The sequence below is a fragment of the Rousettus aegyptiacus genome, unplaced genomic scaffold (assembly GCF_014176215.1).
Source record: "Rousettus aegyptiacus isolate mRouAeg1 unplaced genomic scaffold, mRouAeg1.p scaffold_m13_p_5, whole genome shotgun sequence".
Classification (NCBI taxonomy): Eukaryota; Metazoa; Chordata; class Mammalia; order Chiroptera; family Pteropodidae; genus Rousettus; species Rousettus aegyptiacus.
In genome coordinates, this window is record NW_023416308.1 from 92,097,104 (window position 1) to 92,113,348 (window position 16,245).

Sequence of the window (16,245 nt, forward strand, 5' to 3'; positions counted from 1 at the left end):
GTTCCTTCCTCTTGAATTTTTTGGAAAAGTTTGAGAAGAATATAGATGTTAATTCTTTTTCGAATATTAGGTAAAATTCCAATGAAGCAATCCAGTTCAGGACTTTTGTTATTTTTGTAAGTTTTTTGATTACTGATTTGATTTCATTGGTGGTAATCATTCAGTTTAGATCTTCTGTTTCTTCTTGACTTGGTCTTGGGTGATCGTATGTTGCTAGGAATGTATCCTAGTTGTTTAACATAAATCATGTTGTTTATACAGTTAAGGTAAAGTGAGTGACTTTTATCATTTCTGGGAATGGTGGGAACCCTCCATGAAATGAGGTTCCCAGACACCAGTGCCAATCTCGCTTTCTAAGGATAGCAGTTTCAAGACTATTATATTAACTCTTTTCTGTATATCTGCTTTGGAATATTGCTCCTACAAGTCTTTCCTCTCTTTATATTGTGTGTTGTTTTCTACTGGACCATTTTTTTTGGACAAACAAATGAGCTGTTAATTCTTCCATATTAAAAAAAAAAAAGAACAAAAACCTTCTCTCAGTCAGTTTCCCTGCCATCTGCTGTTCATTTCTCAAATTCCTTCTGATCAGTTTTCTCTTAAAACCATTTTTATCAGGGCTCTATCTCAACCATTCTGCTGATATTCATATAAATGAATCAGTGATTAAGTCACAACCCTCATCTTACTTAAACTATTATAAGCGGCATTTGCCACAGTTTATCATTCCCTTCTGTATCTTGTGTGTCTTCACTTGGCTCCCAGGACCCCACATTCTCTTAGTTTTTCTCTTATTTCACTAGTTGCTCCTTCTCAATCTTTTCTTCTTCCTGATCCCTTACTATTGTCTTGGCTTAGAGCCCAGTTCCTAATCCTCTTCTTTTCTCAACATGCGTTGTTTTGTTTTGTTTTGTTTTGTTTTGTTTTGTTTTGTTTTGTTTTTGACTACACATCTTGTCTCACAGGTTTTAAACCCTGTGGGTACTAATCTTAAAGTTTACCTTTCCAGTTCGTACTTTTTTCCCTTATGACTATCCTGCATTTTCACTTGAAAATCTCATAGATATCTCAGACTTGGCAGATTTAAAATGAATCTTGAATTTGCGCCAAAAGCCTGATCCATCTAAAAGTCTTCCTCATCTAGTATTATTCATCACACGTTTTAACAGCACAGTGTATAACTTATACTTTATTGTAAATGATCCAGTTAAATCACTTTTTAGCATATATCCATCGAAAGTGAATGCCATGGAAATTTGACACCCAACATCATCCATTTAAAAATGAATTATGTGAAGAAACCCTTTTTAACACTTGAAATTTTATATCATTTATTTTTCTCCTTCGCCTAAAATTTTCTTTCTACTTTCCCCACATAAATTGTTCCTAATGTAAATGTTTTATCTTTGATAGTTATTTATTTTTGTTTAGTCACAAGTTCCTACTAATATATGTATTTACATTGAATATATGTATTTACATTGAAATGTTTTTAGTTTCTTTAACTATAACAGTCTAAGCCTTACACTTTTCCATTTTGAGTTTTTGTACAATTGTATGAGCACATAATTGCTGTTTTGTTTTTATATATGTTAGTCTAAATAAAGCTTTTTCAGATATATAAGTAGATTGGAATAGAGTATTGTTTTAGCAGTTTTAATCTTTTTTTGAACTCCTCAATTATACAAATTGAGATTCATCATAAAGTAATATTTAATGGTCTGTAAACTAACAATCCTATTAGCCTTGCCTTTAATTTTGTTGAATTCAGAATTGACAATTGCCTACAAAAATATTTGTTACTACAATGAGAAGAGTTACTCACTTTTTCAGTACCGATTAGATAGTGTTAATGTTCCTCTCTCCTTTTTCTGGTTTCCTGTGCACCTTACTTTGGTAACATAGGAGAAGGGCTGCTATGAAAGGGTAGCTGAGAAAGGAGAACTTGCACCGCTATCAAGATCTGTTCCCATATGTAGTAAACATTGGAAGTGGAGAAAAAGAACACATTACAAATATCTTTTATTCCTTGTAAACTTTGAAGATATCTCAAGGTAGACATGCATTTGAAGATGACTGTCTTACCCTAATGAAGCCTTTTGAAATTTCAGTTATTATGAAATTTTTCACACTTAAATCATTATTAAAACCAAAAGATTTTCTGACAATCAATGTATTATTGTTTTGGATCCCACGAGTAATATGACTATTTGCATTTAATTTAATTTAATTTTTTTCTGAGGGAAGCTATTCTATTCTTCAAGATTAAAGAACCATGATGGTATTTTAGCTTAAAATTGCATTAAATATATCATTTATTTGAAGAGTACTGATATCTTTGTAATACAGTGTTTTCCCAACTAAGAAGGAGCATGATATGTCTCTGTTTATCAAGTTTGTTTGTTTTTTTTATGTTATTTAGTAAAGTTTTTTTCTGATAGAGATCTTGCACATTTCCTGGAGATTATTCCAAGGTATATTGGGTTCTTATAGTTATATTGTGAATTATAGTCCAGATGAAAGCAATACATGGAATGAAGATGGGGCTAATAAATAGAGCACTTTTATATGCAACCATGAGAAGGGCAGAGGATCATCTGGAGGCACAGTCATTGTGTAGCAAGTCTACTATTGTGTGAATAAAAGTGTTCTATATAATTCTATTGATTTGTTTTTCCATAGGAAAGAAGAAAAGAGTTTGAAGAAAATCTCAGGAAAACAGGTCTTGAGTTGGAAATTGAAGACAAAACGGTAAAAGTACTTGTTAATTTGTACCAGAATCTTGGTGTTTCAAGTGTTGTTTTCTCCTATTCTGCCTCTTGACTGGATAAACTTTGTGTTTGGAAGCAATACAATAGGTTTTTTGACTACAAATATGAACACTGAGAATGATAATGCCTGTGGTTGTTCAGATAAGTTGGTCTTTGCTTTAAATTTAAGATAATGAGTCTATGGCCATGCTACCCTGAACAAGCCCAATCCCATCTGATCTCGGAAGCTAAGTAGGGTGGGGCCTGGTTAGTACTTGGATGGGAGACCATCTAGGAAGATCAGGTGCTGTGGGTGTAAGAAATAAAAAATAAGGGATTGTAAGCTGACAAGGGTCCTTGCAATCTGTGATGTCAACCAAAGGTTGCCTCACCTAAAACACACACACACATACACACACACACACACACACACACACAATAATGAATGGAACACTTTAAAAATAGCTATAAATAATTCTATTCAGGATGCAAAGAAAGTGAACACATGGTTTTTGTTTTATATCTCTCTCATTTTGAAGGCTGCCTATAATCTGGCACCCTAACTAGTTAAGCTGGCTATTTTGTATTACAACTGCTATTTAAGCCAAGGTAATTTTTCTCCTCATGAATATGCCAAGTTTTTTTTCTTTTTTCTTTTTTTACCTCCTGCCATTTACTAGTTTTCAAGAATTTCCTTCAAAATTGTTTATAAAGACCTATTTTAGATCCCACTCTGTCCATGAAATGCTAATACTCTTTAGTTAAATTAATATTCTTTGGTTCTTATCCCTATTTTTACTAAATTAATAAGTATGTATTGTACCACACAATCAATAACATAATTATTCTCCTGTTTAATGAACCCTTATTATCTAAAGTTCTTCCTCTAGGGGTAGAAGCTGGGTAAAAAAAGTGAGTGCATCTTATACTTTGTATCCCTCATGTACCTCACCTACAATTCTGAGCACATAGCTATTAACTAAACACTTAAAAGTTTTCCCAGAAGAACATATGTATCTGTTAATTTCAGGCTATTGTATGTTGCCCCTGAAATTTATTTTTAAATATATTATCTCTTTTCCTCTCTCTGTGTCTCTCTGTATCTTTGTCTCTTTCTCTATGTCTTTCTGTATATCTCTCTCATACACATATATAAAACATATATATATGTATCTGTTCATATAATATACAGTATATATCTGTTCCAAGCATTTGCTCTTCTAAAAGTTTTGCTGAAAAATTTCAATAAATTGAAAGTGTTGTGACATCTTTGTGATTTTATACAATTTTGTTTCTTTTCTTTAATCCAGTAACAAACAGATCAGTAAGCTTTCTCGTTTTACCTCTTTTTTATATAGAACTCTGAAGATGGAAAAACTTATTTTGTCAAGATCCATGCCCCTTGGGAGGTATTAGCTACTTATGCTGAAGTGTTGGGAATCAAAATGCCTATTAAGGAGAGTGATATTCCCCGACCTGAGACAATCCCCTTTAGCTATGTGCTTGGGCCTCTGAAGCTTCCAAGGAATGTGAAACATCCTCATCCTGAATATTTCACTGCCCAATTCACCAGACATCGCCAAGAACTCTTCCTCATTGATGACAAGTCAACCTTCTTCCCATCCTCATCAAGAAATAGAATTGTAGGTAGTGAAGAACTTTGGGCACATCCCTTCAAGTAAGGGATGTTTGTTTGTGTGTGTGCTTTTATACATGTGCATGTGCAATACTATGTCTGCAAGGTGTTTCTGTGTAAATTTTGATAATTTATTTAGTGGTATTGAACAGCTTTGAAAATCCACTTGGACCACATAAACCTGTTAACCTTCCTACTTCTAAAACTTGTTTAAAAATCAATGGTTGACATTGTAGAAATAGTGAAGAAAGAAGCATTGTGCAATATGAGAAAAGCAATGTAATTGAAAGACAGGACTTTGATTTTATAAGAGTTTTGTACAATGGCTTTATGATCTTAGAGGGTTTTGTTTTTGTTTTGTTTTGTTTTTTAATTCAGTGAATAGTAGGAGCACTACTTGTCATTCCAAATGGAAATGGGATGTTTTAATTTCTTTATTTGTAGATAGTATTTGAGAAACCTCAGAGATTTTTCTTTTCATTTAAAACCAGTCTTTTGAATAATAATATTTCCTCTCCACTTATAGTTCTAGGATCTTTAAATTTACCATTAAAAACCTCTCAAAGAATCAGTTTTTGTGCCATAGTTTCTTCACGTTACGATAGGAATAATATCTTTTCTTATAGCTGAGTAATAGTCCATTGTCTGTATATACTCCATCTTCTTCATCCAATCATCTATTGATGGACACTTTAGTTGTTTCCATCTGTTGGCCCCTGTGAACAATGCTGCTATGATTATTGGGATGCATATATCTTTGCGGATAAATGTTTTCAAGTTTTTGGGTGGCAGAAGGATATTTAACTTGAGGTGGTGAACACACAATGCATTATACATGTGACATATTATTGACTTGTACACTTGAAAAGAAACCTATTTGATTCTATTAGTTCCTACATCTATTTTTAAAAATTCACTGAGAGGCATATCAAACAAAATGTAACGTGAATCCACCAACTAAAAATTGCCTTCCTTTTCTTACCAGGTTAAAAAACAACAAACCAGCCAGTAAGGGAATAAAGAGCACATGACATGAAATCAGAAAGTGTGGTTTTAAAATATAACTCTGCTACTTTCTAAATAAAATGATCTCTCTTAAAATAGAGATAATGATAATACTGGTATTATCGAGAGAATCAAATGAAAGAATATACAGGAGACACTGCAAACTGTAAATTAGGAATTTGATCAGGAATAGAAATGTCAGTATTCATTTAGTTTTACTTGTTCTTTGTGAAGAGTATCAATATCTTAGGTTAATTCAGCATTAAATCAATAATTTCTCCTCCTTCATGGTAGAACAATTTTGTTCTTGCTCTATTAAGGAAGTATTTGGGAGATTAACATAGAAAAGTCCTTCCTATCTGCACTCAGAACAGTACAGTCTATCTATGTACAAATCGAACAGTATTACAAGAACATCTTACATTGGTATAGAATTTCATACTTTTCAAAACATCTATACCTCACGATATATATCTTATAACATCTTATATAGATATGATATAACGTTTTGTTAAATGTAGTATAAATGTTTTATTAAAACAGCTATTGAATTTGTATTCTAACTTTTCTGATTTTACAAAGAATTCTGCAGTTTACAACCTGGTGTTTACATATTTCAGCATATATGTAAATTTTTCAGCAAAATGGATACCACATACAAACTTTCTGGATCTAAAGGCATGCACATTTAAAATTTTACATGTATATATTATACAATCATGCTTTACAAAAAGATGTACTAATTTCAAGTCTAGCAACATAAATAGAGAAAGGGCCACAGGTCATACGCGTACCCCTAAATTATCACAAAACACATAGTCATGTAACCACTAGCCAGATGGAAAGGGAAAAACTTCCAAATATCCCAGGAGCCCTAGTGACTCCTCCCAATCACTGTTCTCATTCTCCTCCGCAGAGGTTGACTCTAACTTCTCACAGCAGAGGTTAATTTAGCCTGTTTTTAATTTTTTTCAAAATGGAATCATGTAGCATATATTTCTTGGAGTCTGGCTTTTTTGGCTCAGCATTTATTTGGGTGATTAATTTAGCTCTGTATGAGCTATTCATTCATTTGTGTTGCTGCATATGGAAATTTATTTGTGTATGTGTTATTGCTTTAATTTGCATTTTATTGATATAAGAGATTCATCTCCTTATAAATGTTTATTGGGCATTTATTAATGCACTTTGTGAAGTATCTATTAATTTCTCTTTTCCACTTCAATTAGGTCTTCTCTTGTTTTGTAAGAACTGTTTATTATTTTTTATATGAGTCCCTTATTCATTATATATTTTACTGATCTTTTCCTACTTTGTGCTTTTATTTTCTTTCTTTTAATAGTTTCTTTTGATAAACATGTTTTTAATTGTAATATAGTTCACTTTCTCAAAGTTTACCACTAAGATCATGAAATTAATTTCATATATTATCTTCCAGGTGTTGTGTTATTTTGCTTTTCACACTAAGAACTACTATCCACCTTGAATTAATTTTTGTGCATGGTTTGAAATGGTGGCCATTTTTGCCCCATATGTATAGTCATTCAACTTGCACCAATTACTGAAAACATTGAATAATTTTTTATACTGTTCTACAATTCTACCTGTGTCATGATTCGAGTATCTGTATACTCATGGGACTACTACTGGGCTTGGTTCTGCTGCTTTGATCTCTTTGTCTATTTTTTGTGTCAATACTACCAGTATTGAACTTTACCTGGGTTCTGTAGTCCTGGAAAACAGGGATAGTTAAAGAAATCTCCCATTCTTCTCATTCTGAGAAACTGATTACTGTAAAGAATCACCCTTCCCTATGTGACTTAAAGTATATTCATAGATAACCTCCACCCCCAGTCTGACTTGGCAGCACTTTTTGCCACATAGTTCATCCTAAATTCATCTTGTAATTGACTTGTTCATTTGAGTTAGTTGTCTTTATCTAAAAAAATAAAAATAAAAAATAAAACTTCTCATAGCTCTGTGTCAAGCAGAAAGTTACAACTTGGAGACAGGTGCTCAGGCTACACTCAGGGTAGAGACAGGAAGATAGGAATGCTGTCTTTTTCTCCGATGTTAACTTTACAAAGAAACAACTGCTAGAAAACTTGAAAGCACTCCTGGGTTATAAAACTGGCAAGAGGTTTATTTAGCATTCAAAAAGACTTACGTACATCTCAAAGGCATAGAGAAAGAACTGATAATTACAATCACTCTATAGGAAATGTGCTAAGAAAAGGGAGTTAAAGAAAGTCTCATTCTCTTTTAGGGGAAATTTTAATTCTTCTACATCTATAGTTACCCTTATGATTTTCCCCACTTACTACTTTATAGTAATAAGGGTCAGACTCAGGCTTTCCACCTTTCCATTCTTTGTTTCACAAATATTTTGCCAAAATTATTTGTCTCCATTGATAAAAACAGAGTACTCGTTAGCTGAATTAATCAAACTTTAATTAAACTTATTTTTCCCCACAGGACCCCAAAGTTGGACTTACTCTCAACTGAGCCAACATTGGCTTGTAGAATTGCCCTTTTTTACTACCAAAAAAAAAAAAAGACATTTTCTGAACCTGGCTTTCTTCTCCCTGTTAAAGAAAAGCTCTTTTTTGCCTAACTTTACAGATGTTTGCAGATCCCTCTATTGCAATAGTCTCCCTCACTCTCTTAGAGTAATATTTTTGAATGGAATCATTTCTTTCCTATGTCTGGATTTGTTTTGACTTGACAATACCATGCTGTATTTATTACCATAGTTTTATAATAAATCTTAATATCTGGTAAAGTAAAATGTTCCACTTTGTTAACACCACAGACAGAGTTCTTATTTTGGTGACTCTTTCTTAAGGAAATAATTCAAAGTATATAGAATAGTTAATATTTATCACATTATTTATAAAAATAAAAACAACTTTACATAAATTATGATTTATTTACCAAGTCAGAATATTAAGCTTGCCTATAAAGTGAATAACCAAATTAGATAATGGTCAAGGACAACAGCCATTTTAATCAACAGTTCCTTAAATGGTGAAATATAAAAAAAGGGAGTGAAGGGAAATACATCTTTAAAAAGTGCTAAAAAGACCAAATTCAGCAATCAGAAAAGCAGAAATTCTGCGAAGTTGCCTGGAACGCAAAAAGGAGGTAAGATTGACAGCAATACAAGAGCTGTGGACACCAAGCCCAAATTATATGGAGGAGAAAACTAATATAAAGATGTAAGTGATTGCAAAGTAGTTGTAGATATGATAATGTTGAGTTAATAAATTTAGATAGCAGGAGGAGGCCCTGTTTAAATTATGAGAGTAATTCATTGAAAAAGTATTCAAGACAACTTGTCCAAGTATCAATTCTATCCCATGTTCCCCTAACTGAACTGTTAATAGCATTGATATTGGATTCCAACTTGAGCCCTTATTATAGTAGGAATTCTGGCACAGAAGACCCCAGGGGAGCTTGAGGCAGAAACAAAATAAGTTATGGTTCATTCTCCCCTCCTCCCCAAGGGAATATGGAGCTCTCATACCCAAGAGCTGAAATACTTGCGGACTCCACATAGCCCTACCCTCTCCAGATCTCACACCAAACAACGAAGGAAATGTTCCTAATGTAATCATTCTGAGTGGACTTGGTTAAGCTGTGATTGAAAAAAGAATGGAAAGCATAAAGTTTTGAAATGCACGTCTCTTTATGCTCACTTTGTAGGTTTATTATATACTTTCACGGTGTCCCTTTAGCATGGAAGATGGGAAGAAAAGGTTTGGGATTGAAAGACTGCTAAATTCTCACACTTATTCATCTGCCTATCCACTCCATGATGTAAGTATAAGCTTGAAATATTGAGCTCTTTTCCCTCTCCCAAGTTCAGAGGGTGCCTTATTGGGAGAGAGAATCTTCCATTTGCTTCTTCTTTCATTACAGGTTGCTTAATTCTCTTACATGTTTGGGAAATTCTCCAAAACTCCCTCGTTCCAAGCTGAGAGCTTTACCAGCTGTGCTGAAACACAAAGATTTCGGTGGAAGTTTATTTTGAAAAAATTATTACATTTGCATATGATTTTCTGTAGGACCCATATTGAGAATAGCAGTTATATTTTTTAAAAAAAAATTTAGAACATAATATTTAGAAATTTTTATCTGAATTTATGAGATCTTTTCTCATTTATAAAGATTCGAAGCTGTAAAGCAATGGTCCCTAACCTTTTAGGCACTAGGGACCAGTTCTCCTAAGAGAATCTAATGTCTGATGATCTGAGGTGGACTTGAGGTGGTAATGCTATGGCTGGGGAGCAGCAGCTGTATTTAGCTGAATCTTTGCTTACCTCTTGCTGTGGAGCCCTACTCCTAACAGGCCACAGATCAGTACCAGTCTACTGCATGGGGCTCAAGGACTCCTGCTATAAAGGACTTAAATTGCATGCATATGTTAAATGCATTCATGTATTCATTCATTAAAGGCATAGTTGGTTTTAATTATATGTAAAGCATTCTGTTAGGTATTTTTGGAACATAACCAGGAATCCAAGCTCATAGACTAGGAATTTCTGGGAAATAATGCACGTGTACAACTGCAAAATAAGCTAACGACTTCAGTCCTAAGAAAGAGTCAGACAAGAAATGACATTTTGAGTGATGCATCCATTTAACCAAACCTGAAAGCTCAGTAGCCTAGCTTCTGGGGTTTCTGAGGGAAACCTTCCCTTTGGTTATTCAGTGTTGAAATATCACCACCCATTCACAGTAGACATCATGTGGCTGAACATATATAAACTAAGATCTAACCTTGGAACTTCTGTTACTTTTATTTTTGTTTTGTACTTTTATACTTATGAAAGATTTTTGATGATGTGTTCTCTTTTTGAGAAACACATTCTTTAGGAATATAGAAGAATCAAGTATTTCCATTTAAACAAGTGGGGATCTAAATCATTGCCCATTATTTTGAAGGTATTGTTGTTGTAATGGTTTTCAAAAGCCCAAAACCAAACTCTCTTTTCCAAGATTTAAACTATTGTACTAGCTTTCCTCTGTCAATATTTATTCAACGGTATGGTGATTGACTATAGTCAGTTAAACACTGGTTAGTCGATTATGTTTGATATATCTCTTATAAGGATATAGCAGAATTTTCCAAAATGAGTTGCAAATTTCAACAGGAGTATCAAGTCAGATGAATTTAACTTAAGTCTTAGAGAAATCATTCCTCCCAACCCATATTCTTTCCCCCTCCCCCATATTTTTTCTCCTGGCAAAAGAATTTCTAGGAGATTATGGATTCTAAATAATGCCATGGCTATATGATGAAGTAGATCTATAGTGGGTTAATAAACACTGCATTCTTTGTCAACTTTTCTTCACAAAAGAGCTCGTTCCATTTTTTGAAGATGTTGAGGGTTGTTTGTTTGTTTTTAGGACATTAATTCTCTTCTTACTGACACTAGGCTACAAAGCCAACCTAAAAAGACCAAATATCCTCAATCACCAGAAATTTTATCCATACATCTAGCCTTCCAGTAGAGTCCTTCATGCTTGCTAGAATCAGTGTCAGTGAACGGTTGTTACAGATACCTATAATGTACTGTTAATTTTACTTTTTACTTCTTTTTCTCCTGAATTCAAGTTTAGGTACTAGATTTTCCCTTATGTACTTTAAAGAGTCATTTTTTCCAGATAAACAAATATAGGCTGCTCTTTTTATTTATTTATTTATTTATTTATTTATTTATTTATTTATTTATTTATTTTTTTCTATTTCATTTCTCAAGATTCAATAGGACTAGCTACAGAAGAGGAAAACTGTTGGAATCTGGAGGATATAAAATCCTATACTTTATGAAATAGAGATTTTCACATGTGCTTAATTTTAAATTGAGTATTTATTCAGTGTTGTCATCAAACAGTTAAAAAGAATGTATTAAGCTGCTGTGTGTAGTCAGTGCTCTGCTAGGACATTAATAAAACTACTTAGTACTTAATAGAGGGAAAAGAACTTATGCGTGAAACAATGCTGAGGCTCTTAAGAGCCAAAGTTTATTGCATATATTTTAAGTTCTTTGGGAAATGGTTATTTCAGTTGAAGACAAGACAGATTCCCTGGAGGAGAGTCCTGCCATAGCATTGTGACTTTGGATCGTTCACTTAACTTCACTTGGGATTTAATTTTTAAATCCGTGCAATAAAAGCGTTAGCCAGTTGCTAAAGTCCTAGCAAGTTATACAGTTATATGAATTCCTGAGCTGTGAATTTTATATTCCATTTGAGTAGAGAAGAAAGGGCATTCCAGGTAAAAGGAACAACTTGAGGAAAGCCAAAGTCTCAAACTTTAACCTGCATTTTTAAATAACTGAGTGTGAATATTTAATAAATAAATCACTGTTATTATAGCCCATTATAGATTTTAGTGCATAATTTCACATCAGTGGAATATGAAAATCTAAGTCTAAAAGTAAAAGAACGTTCGCCTCATTCACTGACCTCATAAAAGCAGTGTTGGTTTACTTCACCCTTGTCTTTTTCTTTGTTATTCACATATATTCTTCTTTAATATCTGTAGGGCCAATATTGGAAGCCATCAGAACCTCCTAATCCTGTCAATGAAAGATACACGCTTTGCCAGAATTGGGCTCGGTTTTCCTATTTTTACAAGGAGCAGCCTTTAGATTTAATTAGGTAAGTTTTACACAGGATTAAACCAAATAAAACTTGATATGATTTTTATTTACAATGGCATCATATTCCATTTTTTTTTACTACTCTTCTCACCCACTACACTTCACATATTCCCAGTTTTATATCTATGTTGTCATTTAGTCATTCATTTGGGAACAGAATGCTGTCACCTGAATTGTCTCTCTTAACCACCCTGCAGGGATAGCTTGCTGGTTCAGAATTTGGGCCTTGGTATTTAGGTAGACTTTGTTCAAATCCAAACTCTTCCTCTGAGAAGCTGTCTAAATTTATTCAAAGTACTTAGTGTCTATGAGACTCATCTGTAAAATGAGAATAACAAGATTACTTTCCTTATGGAGTTATTTGATAATTAAATGAGATATTTTTTAGCATAGGGGCTAGCCTGGGACTTAGTGCTTCATACATAATACTTCTGTTTTCCTCTCAGTTCAGGAATTTAGAAGATAGCAGAAAGGTTGTGTATGGATGTGTTTTGTTGTGTTTGTGTGTGTATATTGATCTCAGAGAGCTGTGAAGCCATTGGTTCTATAACCTTAATTCTTTTTTAAAAAAATCTTTTGGCTCAGGCAGTTATAAAACTTAGTGCCTGACCCTGTCTGAGTTCTATGCTCTCAGGTAATTTCTTTAGACAGTCCTGTGAGCTAAGCCAAGAAGACTATGGTCGCAGGTTCCTGCTTTGAACCAGGACAATACTACACGCATACAGGATGACAGAAGACTCCTGCTATGATTTTGGTAAAGGAATAATTGGATTGGAACGGTTCACTTGGTGATTTATGCTTCCCCTGTGGTGCTTGCACGGCATCACAGCATCCTTTTTAGGAGACTGATTTTGATTCATGTATCTCAATCAACTGAAACGTTATCTCAACAGTTTTGTTTAAAGCAAATAAGGGGAAACATCTAGAATAAAAGGCAACTAGAGTATATAAACTGATGTTTTGTGTAAATCAGTATATGAACTCTGTCAGAGGAATATTTTAAGTATTTGAGTATTGTTTTGAGTAATGGTCATTTAAATTTTTTTTTACTTAAAAAATTTTTTTAATTAATTTATTTTAATTAGTTTCAAGTATTCAATACATTGGTTAGACATTTATATAGTTTATAAAACAATCCCCCTAATTGCTCCTTTTCTCTTCTGGTTTTCCACCTAGCCAATATATTAGTGCTAACTATATTCCCTATGCCGTGCTCCCCATCCCTGTGACCATTTATCAACTACTGATTTGTACTTCTTCAACCCCTCACCCCATTCTCCCAGCCCCACGACCTTCCTCCCCTCTGTCTATCACCAAATTGTCCACTATATTTGTGAGTCTGTTTTTGATTAGTTTGTTCTTTTTGTTCCTTAGATTCCACATATAAGTGAAATCATATGATATTCATCTTTCTGACTTATTTAAATTCTAAAAGTAGCACATTAATCACAAAATTTTAACTAATAAAGGAATGTGCAAAGTTTTAAGTGAAATTTCACCTCTATTGCACTCATAGCGGTAACTACTCTTGATTTGATAGTATCTATTCAGTCTTATTTTTATGTGCATGCATGATAAAGCACACAAACACATTTTCCCACCAGAGCAATGGCCTCTTTATTTACTTTTTTGCTTAGATTTTCCTTTTTTTCACTAAATAATGTTTTTGGTACCCATCCCTGTGAATACACACAGATCTAGCTCCTGCTTTTTAAACAGAACACAGTGCAGTATTATAAATGTTGATAATTCATTTATCTAATTTTCTATTTAAAAATATTGGGCTGTTCCAAAGTGTTCACTGTAAGAACAAGGCTGCTAAGAACATCTGCAGACATTGTGCCTTTGGTGAATATTTTCATAGTATATCTTCAAAGAAACAGTTGTCAGAATGAAGATTTATGTATTTTACATTGTTAAAAATATATTGAGAATATTTATTTAACTCACATTTTTAACTGTTTGCAGGTGTTTCTGCTTTAAGTGTACCCCAAAGGTTTGTATTTATAACCCTATATATACACAAACACATCTCAGGTTTTTGCTGGCCTATCTGTAATACTTTCTTAGCTCTTGCTAATTTTTTATGACAGAGTGGAAGCTCAGAAATTTCATGAGATGACAATATCAAGCTTAAATTTAACAACTTTTTAAAGTTTTTTATGCTATGATTAAAGTAATTTTCCGTTTATAGCAAGTTACACTGCTTTCTCATTTCAATAATGAGAAAATTTTTAATAATTTTAAATATTTAAACAAAATTTAATGTTAAGAATTGATAACTAGGTATAAAGTTTTAAACTAGGTAACTGTAAAGGCAAAAAAGAAAACAATGTGTTATCACAAAGGTAGCGATTGTAGAAAATGGCTATGATTCCTAGGCTACCTTTTCACTGGTTGCGTAAGACAATATTCTTAGGGATAGACAATGAAGTATTTAGGGATAAAGGGTCATCATGTATTCAATTAACTTACTTTCAAATGGTTCAGAAAAAGATATTTATACATACATAGTTGTTAAAGGAAATACATATGAAGAGTGCAAATGGAAAAATATTTTTACAGTAAAATAAAGTATATATGGATGTTATTTGAATTATTCTTGCAACTTTTCTATATATTTTAAATTATTTACAAATAAGACCTTTAATAAAAGTAGAGTCCAGAAATAGTCTACATGTTCATGGTCAATTGATTTCCAATAAAGGTGTCTGTTTACTCATTCAAGGAAAGGATAGTCCTTTCCCATGGTAGAACAAATGGATAGTCATAGGATAAACATGTATCTTGATCCTGTCCTATATAAAAATTTATCCTAACATTAAATGGATTAGAGAACTAAGTGTAAAGAGTAAAACTACAAAACTTCTAGAAGAATATATTGGAGAAAAATCAATGTGACCTGGAGTTAGGCATGGACTTTTCAGATAAGACATAAAAAAGCAAAATTTAAAGAATGGATACAATTGACTTCATTAAAATTAAAAATGTCTTCACTTTAAAATACACTGTTGCAAAAATAAAAAGGCAGACCACAAACCGAAAAATATACTTGCAACACACATATCAATAAAGGACTCTTATCCAAAATATTTAAGGAATTCTTACAACTCTGTAAGAAGACAAAATAACTAAAAATGGACAAAAGATTATCACAAAAAATATACTTATTAAAGGCCAATACATTAAAAGATGCATAACATCTTTATTCACTAGATAAATATTAAAATATCATTGAGAAACTACCACACACCCTCTAGAATAGCTAAAATCTAAACGATTGATGAGTGCTAACAGGAATGCAACTTGGACCCTCAAACATTGCTGGTAGAAATACAAATGATATAGAAACTTTACAAAACAATTTGACAGTTTCTTATAAAGTTAAATATGCCCTTTTTATATGACCCAACAATTCCACTTCTAAGTCCTTACCCAGGAAAAATGTAGCATATGACCACTGAAACACTATTATTTGAATGTTCATAGTCGCTTAACTTAATATAATAATAGAAAACTGGAAACAACCAAAATGTCCATCAACTGGTAAATGAATAAATAAATTATCATGCATTCATACAATGGATTTTTCTCAAAAATAAAAAGAAATAAATTGCTAATACATATAACATCAAGGAACGAATCTTAAAAGCATTATGCTAAAGAAAAAATGGCCACAAAAAATCTAAGTCAAACTTATCCTTTTTTTATTGCATTTGGATTTTTAGTTACAGAATGCTTTTTCATATGCACAAATTGTAGAGAAACTCACCCACATTTTTTTCTACTTGCATAGTTTTCATTTTTTATGTTTAGATGCTTTATCCACTTGGAATTGATTCTTACATATCGTGTGAGAGATAGATCTACTTTTATCTACTTGCTCAAGCACTATTTATTAAAAAGTTTAATTGTTGCCCCAGTGATTTGAGGTACCACCTTTATCATATACTAGATTTCTATATGCGGCTGTTTATTTCTGGATTTTCTGTTCTATTCTGTTGATCTAGCTAACTATTCATGCACCAGTACCAGGCTGTTGTAATGACTGTGACTTCTTTCTAATTGAGCTAATGCCTAATCATAGCTTTTATTTGCAGGGTTTTCTTGTACATTCTGCATGTCTATTTTTTCCACATAAACTTTAGTATAAACTTGTCTAGCTCTCTACTAAAAAGATTGT

General features: G+C 32.8%; 1 protein-coding gene and 1 pseudogene across 6 annotated transcripts in view; both read left to right on the top strand.

Annotated features, from left to right (window-relative positions):
• ANO5 (anoctamin 5) overlaps positions 1 to 16,245 on the top strand; it is an 80,508-nt gene that overhangs the window by 32,774 nt on the left and 31,489 nt on the right. For all 6 annotated transcript variants that reach the window (XM_016138483.2, XM_036220804.1, XM_036220807.1 and 3 more), the window contains 4 exons: positions 2,683 to 2,751; positions 4,109 to 4,393; positions 9,097 to 9,210; positions 11,945 to 12,060. In XM_016138483.2, the coding sequence (XP_015993969.2) occupies positions 2,683 to 2,751; positions 4,109 to 4,393; positions 9,097 to 9,210; positions 11,945 to 12,060 (584 nt within the window). The remainder of the gene's footprint in view (positions 1 to 2,682; positions 2,752 to 4,108; positions 4,394 to 9,096; positions 9,211 to 11,944; positions 12,061 to 16,245) is intronic.
• On the top strand, positions 2,948 to 3,066 carry LOC118603394 (annotated as a pseudogene).